The sequence below is a fragment of the Chelonoidis abingdonii genome, chromosome 3 (assembly GCF_003597395.2).
Source record: "Chelonoidis abingdonii isolate Lonesome George chromosome 3, CheloAbing_2.0, whole genome shotgun sequence".
Classification (NCBI taxonomy): domain Eukaryota; kingdom Metazoa; phylum Chordata; order Testudines; family Testudinidae; genus Chelonoidis; species Chelonoidis abingdonii.
The window spans coordinates 38,355,805-38,373,035 of NC_133771.1; the positions used below are offsets into that span (position 1 = coordinate 38,355,805).

The window sequence follows — 17,231 nt, forward strand, 5'->3', positions numbered from 1 at the left end:
TTTGCTGACCATAATTATGGAAGTATGACATGAGGGGAAAGGTTTAAAAATGTTTAATTTAATCCAGCAGTTGTTTGGTATAGAGACCTTTTGCTAGGTTATAAGAGATACAAAAGGAAAGATATCCTTGAAGTAAAAGTTGCATCTTGACTTAATCAGTCCACCATATTCCAGTGTCCTCATAATAGTGTTATGCACTCACAAGGACCTCAAGTGCTGTATTGGCTCAAGATGAAGATAGTCCCTACCCCCAAAGAATTTATAATCTGGAAGTCCAGGATATGCTTGGAAGCACATATAAGGTAACAGCTGAGAGGGTTGCTTACTTTGTGTGAGTACTATGAAATGAGTGAACTGGAGGGCTTCAGTGGTGACTCAGTCAGAGAAATCTGAGCCTCTGCTGTCAAATTATGCATTAGTAAAATACAAGCTATACACATAAAACCACGTGCTCTTACAGCAAACAAAACATTTTATTGCTGCTTCTGTATGTCTGATGAATTATAAACAACATTGAACAAAATTCATGTGTGGAATAACTCCACTCAGAGTAATGAAGTTACACAAGGAATGAATTTGTTGCAGAACATTTCAATCATTTTAACAACTTGTATATACATTTAATAACACTAAGGAAGAGTAGGAATAAAAAATGCTTAACAAACACTGTAACTTTCACTGTGACTGTTAAAAGTTGCCCTGAAGTAGCAGAGCATTGTAGATTATGGTTGTCATAAACAGATAGCTAAGGATTAATGTTTCTTTTACCTGTAAAGGGTTAACAAAGGGAACCACACACCTGACCAGAGGACCAATCAGGAAACCAGATTTTTCAAAGCTCAGGGAGGGAATTTTTGGGTGTGTGTCTTTTTGTCTCTGTCTCTGTTCTGTTGCTCTCGGCTTTGAGAATGAACTGTCTCTCTTCAAGCTTTTCTAATCTTCTGTTTCCAAGTGTAAGTCAAAAGGTAGAGACATAGGTTTTTATATTGTTTTTGTATTTACATGTGTGTAGTTTGCTGGAATGTTTAATTGTATTTCTTTTGAATAAGGCTGTTTATTCATTCTTCTTTTAAGCAGTTGACCCTGTGTATTGTCAACTTGATACAGAGACCATTGTTTTGTCTTTTTCTTCTTTTTATATAAGTTTTCTTTTTAAGACCTGTTGGATCTTTTCCTAGTTAGAACTCACCAGGGAATTGGTGGGGAGGAAGAAACAGGGGGAAGGGAAAATCTCTTTGTGTCAGAGTTGCAAAGCTTACCTTTGCAGGAACTCTGACTGAGGGTGAAAAACTTGATCTCTCTGTGTTTGCATTTCAAGGACTTGAAACGGTATCTCCTAGTGTACCCATGGCGGGAAGCGGAGAGGAAATAAAGAGGAGACAAGGGGAGGGGGTATTTCCCTTTGTTGTAAGACTCAGGGCATCTGAGTCTTGGGGTCCCCCAGGGAAGGTTTGGGGAGACCAGAGGGCGCCAGAGACTGGAAATCTGGCTGGTGGCAGCGCTATCAGATCTAAGCTGGTAATTAAGCTTAGAGGAATTTATGCTAGGCACCCACATTTTGGACGCTAAGGTTCAGAATTGGGATTTATGCTTATGACAATGGTTCTTCTTCCCAAGTGAACTTTTACCAACTTTTCCAAATTTCCATAGCATAAATAATAATATACAGGCAAAAGTTCTTTTGTCACATATTTATAAAGCTATAAAGAAGTTAAGTCCCATAAAAATTAAGGTAAAAAGAAAGCATCAGTTTCTCCTGCCCTGGTAACAAAGAGACTCTTTTGAACTCTTTTTTAGTTAGAACAGAAATATCAGTAGGGAGGAATTTCCCAGATTGCTAAGTGAGAGATGTAGAAACTACTTATACCAATGGGATGCAAGGGCTATATTCATACTCGATGTAAAAATTGTGTTACTACAAAGATGCCTCTGGCATCAGCAACCCTCAGACAGGAATATTTGGCATACTCTGCTACATGGGCCCTGAGTGCTTCATGCGGTAAATTGTTTAATAATTAATACTCTCTCTATTTTTACTCAATGTTTTATTAAATCTGTCTAGATGATATAATTAATACTGAATATGTCAATTTTCTTTGATGACTTCACACAATATTTTCACTGAAGATTGAACTGATTAAAATGATTTTGGAATGTAAGTTTGCCAGATGTCAATTGCAATAGGCAATAGACAAGTGGCTCTACATTATTCTGTACTGTAAAAACACTATTGACTTCAAATGTTTATTAAATTGGAAACAAGCAAGTAAACCAACTTGTTCCATTTTCAAAGACTGAGGTTTTAAGCACAGATGCTTTTTCTGATGTCTATTCATGGAAGAAATTTTAAAGTGAGTCCAAGCACAATGCCGATTACAATTACACAAGTAAATAAGTAGTATTCTTTCACTCTGAAGTATTGTTGGATGTTTAGCTTAACTGCTTCACTGGTTCTTTTCTTTGTGAATAGTAGGCAATGCCATGAAAATGGTATTGACTAACAACTTTTTCTGTTCTCAAACATAGTAGACATAAAACTTTTAAGACTGATGCATTCTGTCCTCAAAACTTCCTGTCCCTGCTGGTATAAGGAGTAATATGTTTATCTACCCTGACCCTGTGACCATATCCTGCTACAGTGACATTGGTGTTCTGTTGTACTTCATAAAACTCATACAACCAGCTGCCTATACTTAATTTATTCATAATTTACATTTTGGATAGCCCCTATGCAAATAGCCTATCTATTGAAAATTTATTGGGTGAATATCCTGATCTATTTTCCTCTTGTTGCAGTTCTACAAAACAGGGTAAACATTTTAATAATGCCACTTCAGCATCTGATGAACATATAAAATTACCTGGGGTGAATGACTTCAGAGAATTTGTTTTAGAAATGCAAAAAACCATCAAAAGTCTCAGAAATCAGGTAAGAAGATGTAATGTACATTTTCTAATCTTAAATTTAATTTAATCATTTTAAACTTTAAATAGCATATTTAAAAAAGAATATTGATCCTTCTGTGGTCATAAATATATAGACTTCCCTTGCATTCCTCAATCCAAAATTTATCTTGTAATCTTTTGACAAAATGGAACATAGAGCGTAGTGTATATATTATTGTTTATTTTTGCGTCTTTTGTTAATCTTATTTAAAACAAAGATTATACAGTTTGTCTTTGTTGATTTCTGTCACCAAAACCTTGTGTAAGCAATGCATTCCAGTATGTATGAAACTGTTTGTGGAATTAGCTTTTTCCTTCATGCTTAGACCTGGAATTTGTAGAATCTGGGTTTATGGTTTGCATCTGAGTAAAATCTGTGATTGAGCCATATCTGTGATATACTATGCAATTGTTATGAAACAATATGGTATGTGCCAAATTGTAATTGTAAATAATTATACCCAGGATTCAGATCTTTTTTAAAAGACTTTTACAGTGTGACATAAATTAAATCTCTTAATAATCAGACTAACTAAAGTAGCCATAATAGTAGCCACTCAAAAAAGTTATTATTTATGCACAAGATATTTTACGTATCAGAGAACTCCCAAAGTTGGTCATAAGGAATGAAGTTTCTTCAAAAGTAACTCCACATTAAAGGTACTGGATCTGTTAGTGATTTCTAAGCATATATTTGTCTGGACTGTAGTTTCACCTCCCTGTTCACAGGTGCAATTTATACCCACAGTGTGTATCTACAACCTAGGTAATTTAGCTACTCAAACTTGGAGTTGAATGACCAAAATTCAGGTACAAATTACACCGCAAAAGGAAGTCCACCCATTTGGAATTTTCACTTTATTATATCACAAGCATGTTCAGAAATAACTAACATTATTATCTAAATATAGTTTAAGTCTAAATCAGAACTCCAGATCTGAACATCTTATAGCTTTGATCAAGTTTGGATTTGGATATGAACTGTACAGCCATAGATAATTTGTAAATTGGAGCCCAAAACAGTATAAGTTCAGATGACTCTGGCTTATATTTTCAACCTTACTGTCGTCATTCTGCACGCAGGTGTAGTCTCTAAGGATGAGTATAGATTTCCCAAGAAATGTCTAAAGTTTTCTTTTGTAATACAGAAATTGGTATGGAAAAGGTTTGGTATCATGCAAATGGACCTTCTTACCTCAAACTCTAGCAAATTAAAAATGCTGTAAGGAAGATCTCATATTTCCATCAGTAGAAGTGGCTGCGCAATTGTTCTCCAAAATATAAACATTAGTTTGGAAAAATAAAGCCACTCTTGGCCATTTATGGTTTAACTATGATTTAATATTTTGTATCAATAATTACTTTTACACTCACACAAACACTATAGCCGGTAGCAAGTTACCATCATACAATTCAGTCGTTGCATTATTTCCTAGAGCACCCAACTAAAACCTTTAAAAAAAAATCCTCATAACATTTAAATTTTCTCTTTAGATGGTAATCTAATCTTTATTATAGAAGATACTTGTTAATAAGTACATTTTAATGTAAGTTATATAACTTTGACATGTGGCTACAATGCTGAGGAAACCAGAATTATGGTGCAATTGTAATTCAGGAGCAAACTACCCTTTTGTGAGAGAATACAAAATACTATGGGCTGACCAAGCTCCATTCAGCATTTCCATTCCCAAACGAGAGATTGTCTTTTGGCTGGTTCAGCTACTGGTGCAATTAAGGGTTTGTCTACACTGTAGAAATGTTATGGTGGCATGTAGAGTACATACACTGCACACAGCCTACCACAGGTATAAACAGTTGATTGTGAGGCTCTGCTTAGGCAAGTAGAGTACAGACATGCCAGAACCTTAGGGAATGGTTTTCTACACCCCTAAGCAGTGCCTCTACCATCTACATTGCTATTTTTAGCAGTGTGGTATCCCACTGGTGGAGCCTTTCCCCATCACCAGAGCCTTTCACTGACAAGTGTACCTACACATTGCATGTGGACGCAGCATGTTTTTCACTGTAGCATGTAGCTTCACATATAGTGCTGGTATCCTACATTCCACTGCTAGTGTGGAGAAGGCCTAAAAGATACCTGGATGGGCTCTAAGTTGTGTCCTGCTATCTATGGTTCCAAAGGATCATTCTGACAGCTGAGTGTTGCTGCAGTGCACGGGGTCTCCAGGTACACTCCCCTGCCTTAGATAGACAGGTAAACTAGTTTTATGGCTCCTTTGCATCATTAGAATAGTCATGGAAGTCAATAAGAGTGAAGTTACAAATGCTTTCAAAGTATCCATTTATTCAGTATTCTACAGCTGAATAATTTAATCTTCCTTTTCCTTAAGACAGTCTCACAAGTTTAGTTTTCTCTCTCTACATTTGTCATCATTTTTGTTTGATGCTCACATGTTTGTAGGTGTGTATTTCAAGGGTAAGAAAGAAAACATGTTTGTGGTTAGTTTTCTTTTGTAGAGACTTTTTCTATATGTGTTGTTTGACTCCAGCCTTTTAATTTTTCAACAGTTACACTGAGTAGGGCTGACCAAAAAAGGGGAATCCCTTTCTGCATTTTTGAGGAAAATTTTTGTCCCCAAGCTTCAGAAATGTAAAAAAATTAATGGAAAGGGATTTCAAGAAAAGTCCACTTAGAAAGAATCAAACTGGAATATTTTGGCTTCCCAGCTGCTTTCAGAGAATGTCCTTGTTATTTTTGCTTGAGAAATTGACACGAGGCTGCCAGCGTGGTGACCAGAGAGGCAGAAAACCCAGTCGCGTTGCCTCCCTGCCAGCCCCAGAGCTTCAGGAGGCTCTGTGCCTCTCCATCATCAGGGGTTGGGAATGTTGGTAGGGAAGCAGAGTCCCCTCGCTCTGGGCTTCTCCATTCCCTAGATCTGGGGTGTGGAGAAGCCAAGTCCCCAAGGGTTGTGCCTCTCTATCTCCTGGAACTGGAGGGAGTCATCGCGCCCTGTGCTCTGCCGTGTTTCAGCCAAAGTTTTGTTGAATCAGTAACAGATGAACTGAAACATTTCACCACACCCAATCTCCAGTATATTTGACCAGATCAAAAACTGAGTAATCAGCTAGATGCACCCACATGAATGTGGTTAGGGGATTGTATATAAGGTTAAGGACATCCGTAAGCGGGAAAGCTTTACTTTGGTTCAGTTAATAACTTACGTTTTTTCTGTCTTCAGATAAAGAAACTGGAATCACGTCTCAGTAGAACTGATTGCACTGATGAAAAGGGTAAATCGTACTCCAGCAATGAAACCTGGAAAAGGGACCCTTGTACTATGTGTGAATGCAAAGTGAGTATGCTGGAATCCATTTTCCATTAAGCCATATTGTTATGTGTTTTTGAGATGCAGCCTCTGATGATGTCATATCTACAATTTTGTAGATTCTAATCATTAGTGGTTCAATCTGTACCTGCAGTTAGTGGCTGGGGAAATTGACACCATTCAGACATCCATCTGTCTAGCAGTACTTACAAATCTAATGATTAGACATCTACATAACCTAATTTCCATCATTTGGCTGGTGTTAAATTGTATTTGCAAAATTGTGGGTAAAAAGGGGGAAGCCCAGAAGAAGCCTTCCCAAAAGCAGCCTCTCATAGAACGTAAACATTGGTAAAAGGTCGTATACAAAAATCTTAATATCTTTCCCTTGTCTTTTTACCTTTAGTGAAAGAAATAAAATAATGTAATGTAGGGAGAAAAAACTTCGGCTTTGTGGGATCCCTGAAATTTATGAGTGAAATTTAGATGATAAATCAATATATAACTTTTAAATTGTATTATTAATCATAATACAAAATAGTCTGGTAATGCCTAAGGACTAAGCAAGAATATAGCCCCATTGTGCTAGGTGCTATACAAACACAGAACAGTAGATAAGAACTTACAGTCTAAATCAAGGGTGGGCAAACTTTTTGGCCCGAGGGCCACATCTGTGAATAGAAACTGTAGATGGGCCATGAATGCTCACAAAATTGGGGTTGGGGTGCATGAGGGGATGAGGGTTCTGGTTGAGGGTGTGGGCTCTAGGGTGGGGCCAGAAATGAGGAGTTCAGAGTGTGAGATGAGCTCCGGTCTGGGGCAGGGGAGTGGGATGAGGGGTTTGAAAGGAAGGAGGGGGATCAGGGCTGGGGCAGGCGTTTGGGGCGTTGGGAGAGGCTCAGGGGTGCGAGCTCCAGGTGGCACTTACCTCAAGCAGCTCCCGAAAGCAATGGCATGTCCCTTTCCGGCTCCTACACAAGGCACGGCCAGGGACCGCAGGGACTGCCACTGCAGCTCCCATTGGCTGCAGTTCCTGGCCAATGAGAACTGCAGGGGCGGCACTTGGGGTGGGGGCAGTATGCAGAGCAGAGCGCCCTAGCTAACCCTATGTAGGAGCTGGAGAGGGGACCATGCTCCTGCTTCCGGAAGCCGCATGGCGCGGCCCCCGACCCTGCTCTCCAGCTGGAGCACTGGAGGGGGCTGTGCCGCTGCTTCTGGGAGCTGCGTGGAGCAGCCCCCGACTCTGCTTCTCTGGAGCACCAGAACGGGCCAAGACCCGCCCCCAGTGGGAGATTGAGGACCAGATTAAAACAGCTGGCGGGCCGAATGCGGCCCGCAGTCCGTAGTTTTCCCACTCCTGGTCAAAATAGGCAAGACAAACCATGGTGGGATAAAGGAGTATAGCACACAATCAGAGTTGTTAATAGTATGCAGCACAAGGTCATAAAATCATAGAATCGTTGGCCTGGAAGGGACCTTGAGAGGTCATCTAGTCCAGTTCCTGGCACTCGTGACAGAACTAAGTATTATCTACACCGTCCTTGGCAGGTATTTGTGTAACCTGCTCTTAAAAATCTCCAGTGATGGAGATTCCACAACCTCCGTGGGCAATTTTTTCCAGTGCTTAACTACCATAACAGTTAGGAAGTTTTTCATAAAGTTCAACCTAAACTCCCCTTGGTGCAATTGAAGCCCATTGCTTTTTGTCCTATCCTCAGAGGTTAAGGAGAATAATTTTTCTCCCTCCTCCTTGTAACAATCTTTTGAAAACTGTTATCAAGTTCCCTTTCAGTCTTCTCCAGAATAAACAAACCCAGTTTTTTCAGTCTTCCCTCATAAGTTATGTTTTTTTAGACCTTTAAATCATTTTTGTTGCTCTTCTCTGGACTTTCTCCAATTAGGCCACATCTTTCCTGAAATGTGGCACCCAGAACTGGACACAATACTCCAGTTGAGGCCTAATCAGCGAGGAGTACTGTGGAAGAATTACTTCTCGTGTCTTGCTTACAACACTGCTGCTAATACATCCCAGAATGATGTTTACTCTTTTTGCAACAGTGTTATACTATTGACTCATACTTCGCTTGTCATCCACTATGAACCTCGGATCCCTTTCTGCTGTACTGCTTCCAATGCAGTCATTTCCCATTTTGTATGTGTGCAACTGATTGTTCCTTTCCAACTGGAGTACTTTGCATTTGTCCTTAATGAATTTAATCCTATTTTCATGTTAGTTCAGTGGGTTTTTTAGATAGGTTTGGTTAAGAAGAGATAAGCTAAATGAGGGGGGGATGAGTGAAAGGGGAGAGGACACTGAAGGGAAGTGTCAGTGAGAGAAGCAAGGTAGGGAAGAAGAGGGTAGGAGGGGCAGGTGTGGACTGATGCTTAAGAGATGACACTGTGAGAGAGGGGAAGAAACAGTGTTAGAGCAAACTGCCATTAAAAAATTTGTTATATAAGGTGCTTTCTTCTAGATGCAAATTTTAAAAACCTCAAAACAAACCATGTTACTTCCAGAATTTGTCCCAGTAGCCAGAACCTTAGAAAGAATGGCTGGGAATACATTCCTGAATAATGTAAATACCATATCTCTTATTTTGTAGACAAAGCTAAATAATGTGTTAAACTGTTTTGATATTTGTGCTAATACAGGTTGGTCAGATTACCTGTTTTGTAGAATCATGTCCACCAACTGATTGCTCTACACCAGTGAAGGTCGAAGGAGTTTGCTGTCCAGTCTGTTTAAAACAAACTATTAGCAAGGAAAAGAAGCCATAAATCTCCTCTAAGAATTTAAGATGTGTCCTCTTCAAATCATAACGATGCCTGCTGATGGCAAATACAGGTAACCAGAAGCTTAAAACAACAGCAAGAAATCAAGATTTTACGTGACAACATTTTAATGGTGCTGTAACAGTATAAGATGATGTATTATTTTATTATTTGCCCATAAAAAGAAAATCACAATGCAAAAATGTTGAAAGGGAAATAAATAGGTCAAGATAATTCTGTTAAGATTCTCAGGTTAGACAAACTGAATCTGGTGCTACTTCAAAAGGACACTGTCAAGTAGTTTTAGGCACCCAAACTGACTTACCTTAAAACGTTTACATTATAAAATCAGAACATCTCCCATTTATGAGAAATAAGCACAATAAAAATATTTACTTTTTCTTTTCAGTATTAGTGTGACTTGATGTTCAGTGCTCTGCTAATAAAGTCAGAAGAAAAGCTAAAATAAAAGCTTAATAAAAACTGTTTTCAGAGCTATGCTAATACAAGGGCAATTTCTGCAAGTCATCTGTGCATTTGGATTGCTTAGTCAGTTATGCCGGCACATAGACAATGAAGTAAAAACAAAAAAATCTGTTGCATTTCAACCTCTCTTTAATTGAAGAGGAAAATTAATCAGTGTTTGACAAATTGAAGAACATAAAATTGCTGGGGAATGAGAAACAAACATCAAGTTTCTAGGACGTATTAAAACAATGTGTATTACAAAAAGTGTTTGACAGTGTTCCTTGAATGTTATTCCTCACTTTAGGAAGCAGTACATGACTCATAAGTAGCAGTTGATATTAAAATTAATATAATATTTTTTGTCAAAACATATGTAATTGCTTGGCTACTTTTTAGATTCATTTATTTTAAATCAGTGTAAAGTGACCCTCCGAAGTCCAGTTTGCAAGCATGCTTCTCTCCATCTCAGACGTGCTCACATGTATAGTTACTAAGGCCCCGTTTTGAAAATGTGAAAATGTCACATGCCATTTTGCATACAAAGATAGCTACTGATTCATTGTACATATTGTCAGTAGACATATGTTCCTGAGTATATCATGGCACTGATTGTTTATGAAAAGAACAATCAAAATGAAGCATTAATCATTAATTGTGGATTGACTACTCCTTTTTATTTTTTTCTGACAAGGTATTTGAGTTTATAGGTTTTCTTCATTTTTCAGCTAGTACATGCATACTTATAACTGAGTCCCTTTATATGGCTCATGTTAAAAATGATCCTCCAGTGAACTTACTCCTCACATAATTCATTTTTCAGCACTATAGAATATATGCCTGTCAGTGCAGTGTATGTGTTAGCACACCAATTCTTCACCTTTTTAACAGGCATATGTTATTACATTCAGTGGAAGACAACTATCATACCTCATTTTACAGTTTTGTTTTTCATTTATAGCGCATCTTCTGAAAAAATCCTAAATTTCCTACAATTCAGGGCTCAGTCCTGCAGTCCTAATGCAGAACTCCTACTGAAGTTATTGAATTCTCTGGATTCCGAGTTAATTGTTAGGATTTAGGGAATAATGAAATCTGCATAAATGTAAACATTAGAAAGACAAAGTGGGTGAAGTAATATCTTTTACTGGACCAACTTCTGTTGGTGAGAGAGACAAGCAACATGCACGTCTTTTCAAATTATGTAAAGACTTAATTTGCATAGTAAATCACATTTGTGTGTAATAGCTAATCTATTGCAACAATGCCATTTCCACTATTAATATTTTGGCACATAATTTCCCCGGTTAGTAGCTTTAATGTTCTATAATTTGATAACTACATACTATGACACTGCTTTCAAACTTTGGTATATATTACAAACTTACTACAATGACTTGTTTGACATTGTGGTAAGAGTAATATGTACATGTGAGTGGAGTGTTAAGCAAAGACGTATGTTAGAGGTACATGGGGTATTTTTAAGAATATTTCAATTGATTTTTATATATAAAGTTTTGACTTATGTAACCTATTTTAATATTTTTAGAAACTGTGTGGAAAGCATGTTTGAGTATCCTATGGTATCTAGGGCTTCACATTCCTTCTCCTTTTTTGATACTCTAGTACTTTGTTCTGTTTTCTTGAGAGTCCAAATCACACAGTCACCCTGGAAGCCCTATGCATATGGAACTCCCATCGATCTACAATAAGAATTCCTCAAGAGAAAGGCTTGCAGAACCAAATCAAATATCATAATTTAAGTATGTATATGGTTATATAGACCAGTGTAAAAAAAAAAAAAAAAGAGTGCTTCCAGTGGATTATTCATTTCATCCCCTCTCCCCACATTTATATGAATTAAATATCCTTAGAATTTCAGATCATAGCAGAAGAGCTTTTCCACTTATACACTATATAACAGTACCATGTATCTCATTCCCCCGCTCCCTGCCGCAGAGTGAAGTGAATATCTGTTGTTCTTTGTTCTGTGTTTACTCATACAATATATAAAAAGATTCTGTAATAACTCTTGAAATGCTTATACCGCTTCATCTTGAGTTATTTTACATAAACATAAAACATAAAGAAAAAGCAGATCCTCACCAACAATTTTAAATGTAATAAGCAATCAAGAATTGTATAAATTTACTTGTATTAAAGTGTCTGCAGATTCAGCACCGATATTAACATTTCTGAAACAGTGGCCAGTGGCTGCATGATCATTTCCTCAGTATCCACTGTGAGAATATTGCTGTAATATGTTGCAAATTGTGCATATTTATTTACTTTTTAAAACTGTTACCAAAAGCAGTCTGTTATTTTTATTGTAATCAGTAAATTTGCCAAAGAACTGTTTGTACTGTGTAATGAATGCTTCTCAGTTGAAATAAATGGGCCACATTTCCAAATATTCTACCTGTTAATTTCTTGAAGCTACAGTGTGTATGTTTTTTTTTATCAGCCAGACCAACAATTTCCTCGAAGAAGCTTAGTATTAACCCTCCATATCTGAAGCTAGAATTACCAATTAGTGGGATAAGTGAATGTCAGTTTAATAAAGTTATAGATTTGTATTTAGGTTGTGAAATATATATTTACCATTTACTCCATGTAGGGAGAGAGGACAGAGGGTAAAGACAGGATCAGAGAAGGAATTAGTTATTAGCAGCTGGACACTTTACAGCTTCCCAGTCTGGTCCTTTCTCAGGGGAAAAAAAAAATGGAAAGTTTTTTTTATATTAACCTTTCTTCACCCTAAGTAAATTGCACCAAGACACTAAGGACACTTGGAGGCCTCATATCACCTACCCATGCCTCATTCCAGCACAATTCCTTCAGTCTTCCTTCCCCTTCAAAATGAGTGCACTGCCACTTTTTTCTATCTCCCTCTTCTGCAATTAGGAGAGGTTTCCTTCCTCCCGCAAATGGGTAGTCAGGCTCATACTGCTTCTTAGCAGCTGGCTGCTGCTACACCACTGAGCTTCTGTGGATGCCATGCCAGGAAGTACTGCTTCTGGGCTCTGCTACAAGTGCATGCCATTTTCCTTTTGTTACTTTTTGGGCTGTGATAGAACATGCAGGAGTAAGTGTTTGTCACTGAGAAGGGCATTTGGGGGTGAGCAGGATTAGGACTTAATGCAGACAGGAGTCATGACCCAGTCCATCTGCTTAGCAGCTGTGGAATCACCCTCCATTCCAGCATAGATTTTCTTAGTGTCTTCACCACAAGCTTAGAGCCCTGTTCTCTCACCATAGGATATGAGTTATTGTTGAAATCAGGGTTAGTTAGTCATATCTTTTGGTGAAAGTCTAGTGCTCAAGGGATACTAGCCAGTCCCTAGGACCATCAACCTGGAAAATGGCCGGATTCTTAAACATTTAGTACAATACAGGTGATGATATTTATAAAACAAGAATTTGACTAATATACCTCTGGGAAAACTAGGTATGCAATAGGAAAAATTAAAGACTAATGTATTCCAGAAGCATAATTCCAAAATCTACAATAAACTGCTGTAAGAAATATCAGTAATTGAACTTGAGTTCTGCGTTCATCAAACTTTTTTCAGTTACCTGAAGAGATGAATTAAAGAAGCATAGATAATGCGCTTTTCTGAGTAGCATTCCTCTAGGTGCTCTGCTTCAGGCATGCATTCACCTCCCTGTGCCTTTGGTCAGAGATGTTTGGAAGCAATGCCCTTTCAGCCAACTCATGCACCCTACTCATCTTCATTTCCGGTAGTATATAGGTCTGTGTGGGTAAACCACCCTCAGTTCCTTCTCAGTTGGCTTTGGCCTGAGACAGAGCATCAAGCATTCCCACTCTGCTGTGTTCATTAGATAGTAGTTAGCTGTTTTGAGATTTCCCTTTATATTTTTCCATATTTCTGGCATAATTTTTGGACATTTATTATGGGATATGACAGGATTGCCTGTTTTTAAACATTTTTCTTCCTGCCAGGAATCCTTCTCGATTAGCAATGGACACTCTAAGTGTCTTAAGCACTTGCAGGTTACAGCCTGAGAGTATATAGGTAAAATCTGCTCTTCATCTAAAAGCAGATCCCATAGTAATAGGGAGATAAAATTCAAATTCTGCATAGTAGATCAAGCCCTGAAACCAGTTTCTGACCAGAGCACCAAGAACGCTCCTGTATATAGTGTCCCATATACTTCTAGATCCTGGTCACCAAGAACTTTTATGGGTAAGACTGTTGCTATCCCATCCTTTGTCGAGTCCCAGTCATCGAGAGCAACAAGGTTTCAGATAACCGTTACCCCCATTCTCCTTGAGGTTTTGGTTACTGAGAGCTTTGAGGGATGAGATCTACATCTGCATCTGTGGTACCAACCATCAAAAAGAGCACAACTATTAGATCTCCTTTAAAGAGGTCTCGGTGACTGGAGACCTGAGACCCTAAGAGCAGTGTTACTGAGGCGTCAGGTGTGTCCAGTACTGTGAAGGTATCTAAGGCTTCTAAGAGATATGCCTCTGTGAAAAAAGGCCCAGTACCTACCTAAGACCTCTGCTACAGCTGATTACAGCTCTGTTAGCATATATTCTATGACAAAGAGATTGGCACCATCTGGCTCTTTAGTATCCTTGATATGTTTTTCAGCACCCCAGGTTGCCCAGTCTGAGTACACTTGCACAGGCTCATCTTACCATGCATAATAGTCAGATATCCACCCTTAGTATTGACATCGAGCTTCATTGTTCCTCCTGTACCAGGTGTTCCAGTACTCAAGAGACCTATTCTTACCCAGAGTCTCCTCTACTATCAGGTTGTACACATCTCTCAGTACTGAGATCCTCTTGATCACTGACAGCACCTCGTCAAAAAACCCCAATTCACCAACTTCTACCATCCAAGGAGAGCACTTATCACCTCCCATGGAGAGATTCTGATTGTGACTCACAACTCTCAGTTCAGCGAGATCATGTTTATTCAGTGGGACATCTTTTAGGATGACTGACAGTGGCTATCTCCTCCTATGCCTTTTGGTCCACCACAGTGGTCTTATTGGGCCCAGAGTTACCCCTGTGATTCTCACTCTCCCATACCTTCCCTTCCTCCTCACCAGCCAGAACCAACAGAGGACACCTTTGAATAACAAGAGGCAAAGGCTGATAAGGAGGTAATACCTCGTATGAATATTTCATTATCATTGCTGGATGAGTCTCTAATGCCTCCACCATCTTCCGTATCAGATGACTACAGGCAATTCCAGGAGTTGACTAAGTTAATCACAGATATGCTTCAGATTCGCCCTGAGGAAGACCAGGATTCCCATCATAAATTCTTGGGCATTTTACACACCTCAGCTTCAGAATGTGTGGCACTCCCGATTAATAGGGCTTTTCTGCATCCAGCCAAGACAATCTTTCAAACTGCCACTACGACACCCCCCTGCATGCAAGTTTTCCAACAAGAACTACTATGTCCAATCCAAAGATTCAGAATTTTTATTTACACACTGAATTCCTTGCTTGTGCAATCAGTGAACAAACACAGGCAGCAGTACAATGCCAGTGGCACCTCATATAATAAGGACCAGATATGTCTTGATCTTTTCAGTAACAAGAGCTACTCCTCTGCAGCGTTACAATTCAGGATAGCGAATCAATAAGTTCTCTTGTCAAAATATGACTCTGAATTATAACAAATTTAACATTTTTATTGAACATTAACAAGTGGAGCACTGTGAGCAATTCAAGAACATCATTGCAGGCCTCCTTAGATGCAGAAGATACTGCAGCTCAGTCTGTTTCCACTGTTATGGTGATGTGACATACATCTTGGCTACAGATGTCGGGACTCCCTAGGGAAGTGCAGAGCACTGCTGAGGACTTTCCTTTTTGAAGGTCACAATTTTTTTTCAGAGTCTTCTGATGCCTCCCTTTACAGCTTGAAGGACTTGATAGCTGCAAATAAAAGAAAGTTTAGCACTTCTCAGGCTTCTCAGAGATCTCGCCCAGCCCATTAGTCTACTTCCAGAGGCCACTAAAACCACCAGCCAAGAGGCCTAAATATTCAAAAAAGAAACCAGCTACTATCAGAGCTGCATCATCTCAGCCATGTACATCCTCTAAGTGGCAGTTTTTATGGATAAGTTGAGAGTTTCAACCGCCTGCTCAACAGGGAATTATTGCTCCACCATCCCAGCTTCCTTTTCCCTTTGAAAACTACTTCTCTGAATTTCAACCCAAATGAGAGAGCATAACATCTGACAAATGGGCTTCTGAGGCCATAACATCTGGATACCCCATCCATGTCACCTCTTTCCCTGTCCCTCTTCAGGGACACATCTCATGGTCAATTGGTGAGACAGGCTGTTGCCTCTCTTCTATATTTAGGGGTCATAGAACCAGTTCCATCCAGACAGGGAAAGGGATTCTATTCCAAGTACTTTCGGTCCCCAAAAAGAATGGGGGATGTGATGAATATTAGATCTCAGACTCTCAACGACTATGTGAAACAAAAGAAATTCAAGATGATAGCCCTGGCAGCTATAATTCCTTCTCTAGATTCTGGGGATTGGGTTGTAGTTCTCATTAGAACATAAGAATGACCATACTGGGTCAAACCAATGGTCCATCTAGTCCAGTATCCTGTCTTCTGACAACAGCCAAACCCAGGTACTTCAAGGGAATGAACAGAACAGGAAATCATCAACTCATCTATCCCCTGTCATCCACTCCCAGCTTCTGGCAGTCAGAGGCTAGGGCTACCCAGAGCATGGGGTTGCATCCTTGACCATGTCAGCTAATAGTAGTTGATGGACCTATCCTCCATGAACGTATCTAATTTGTCTTTGAACCCCATTATAGTTTTGGCCTTCACAATATCTTCTGAAAATGAGTTCCACTAGTTGACTGTGCATTGTGTGAAGAAGTACTTCCTTTTGTTTCTTTTAAACCTGCAGTCTATTAATTTCATTAGATGATCTCTGGTTCTTTGTGTTATGTGAAGGAGTAAATACTACTTCCTTATTCACTTTCTCCACACCATTCATGATTTCATAGATGTCTGTCATACCCCCCCTTTTCCAAGCTGAGAAGTCCCAGTATTATTAATCTCTCCTCGTATGGAACCTGTTCCACAAACACAATCTTTTTTTTTTTTGTCTTTTTCTGTACCTTTTCCAATTCTAATATATCATTTTTGAGGTGGGGTGGTCAGAACTGCATTCAATATTCAAGATGTGGGCATACCATGGGTTTACACAGTGGCATTATGATATTTTCTGTCTTATTATCTATCCTTTTCCTAATGCTTCCTAACATTCTATTAGCTTTTTTGACTGCGGCTGCACATTGAGCAGATGTTTTCAGAAAACTATTCACAATGACTCCAAGCTCTCTTTGTTGAATGGTTCAATAGCTAATTTAGATCCCATCATTTTGTATGTATTGTTGGGATTATGTTTTCCAATATGCATTACTTTACATTATCAACATAGAATTTCATCTGGCATTTTGTTGCCCAGTCATCCAGTTTTGTGAGATTCTTTGCAACTCTTTACAATCTGCTTTGGACTTAGTTACTCAAGACAGTTAATCAAGATGATTATCTTGACTCTTGAGTTGCAAGACGCATATTTCCATGTTGCAATTCACCCCCTCACAAGACATTTGTTCTATTTATAGTCAACAATCATCACTTTTAATACAGAATGTCCTTCCAGCCATTCTTCTGCCTCACAGATCATGGCAATTGTAGCTGCTCATCTACATTGTCTGGGCATAATTGT

At 38.9% G+C, this 17,231-nt stretch overlaps 1 protein-coding gene across 2 annotated transcripts in view; it reads left to right on the plus strand.

Moving 5' to 3' along the window:
• Positions 1–11,269, plus strand: part of PXDN (peroxidasin) — a 169,864-nt gene extending 158,595 nt beyond the window's left edge. For both annotated transcript variants that reach the window (XM_032791110.2, XM_032791111.2), the window contains 3 exons: positions 2,797–2,929; positions 6,150–6,263; positions 8,889–11,269. In XM_032791110.2, coding sequence (XP_032647001.1) covers positions 2,797–2,929; positions 6,150–6,263; positions 8,889–9,014 — 373 coding nt within the window. In that variant the 3' untranslated portion in view covers positions 9,015–11,269. The remainder of the gene's footprint in view (positions 1–2,796; positions 2,930–6,149; positions 6,264–8,888) is intronic.
• Positions 11,270–17,231: the final 5,962 nt, after the last annotated feature.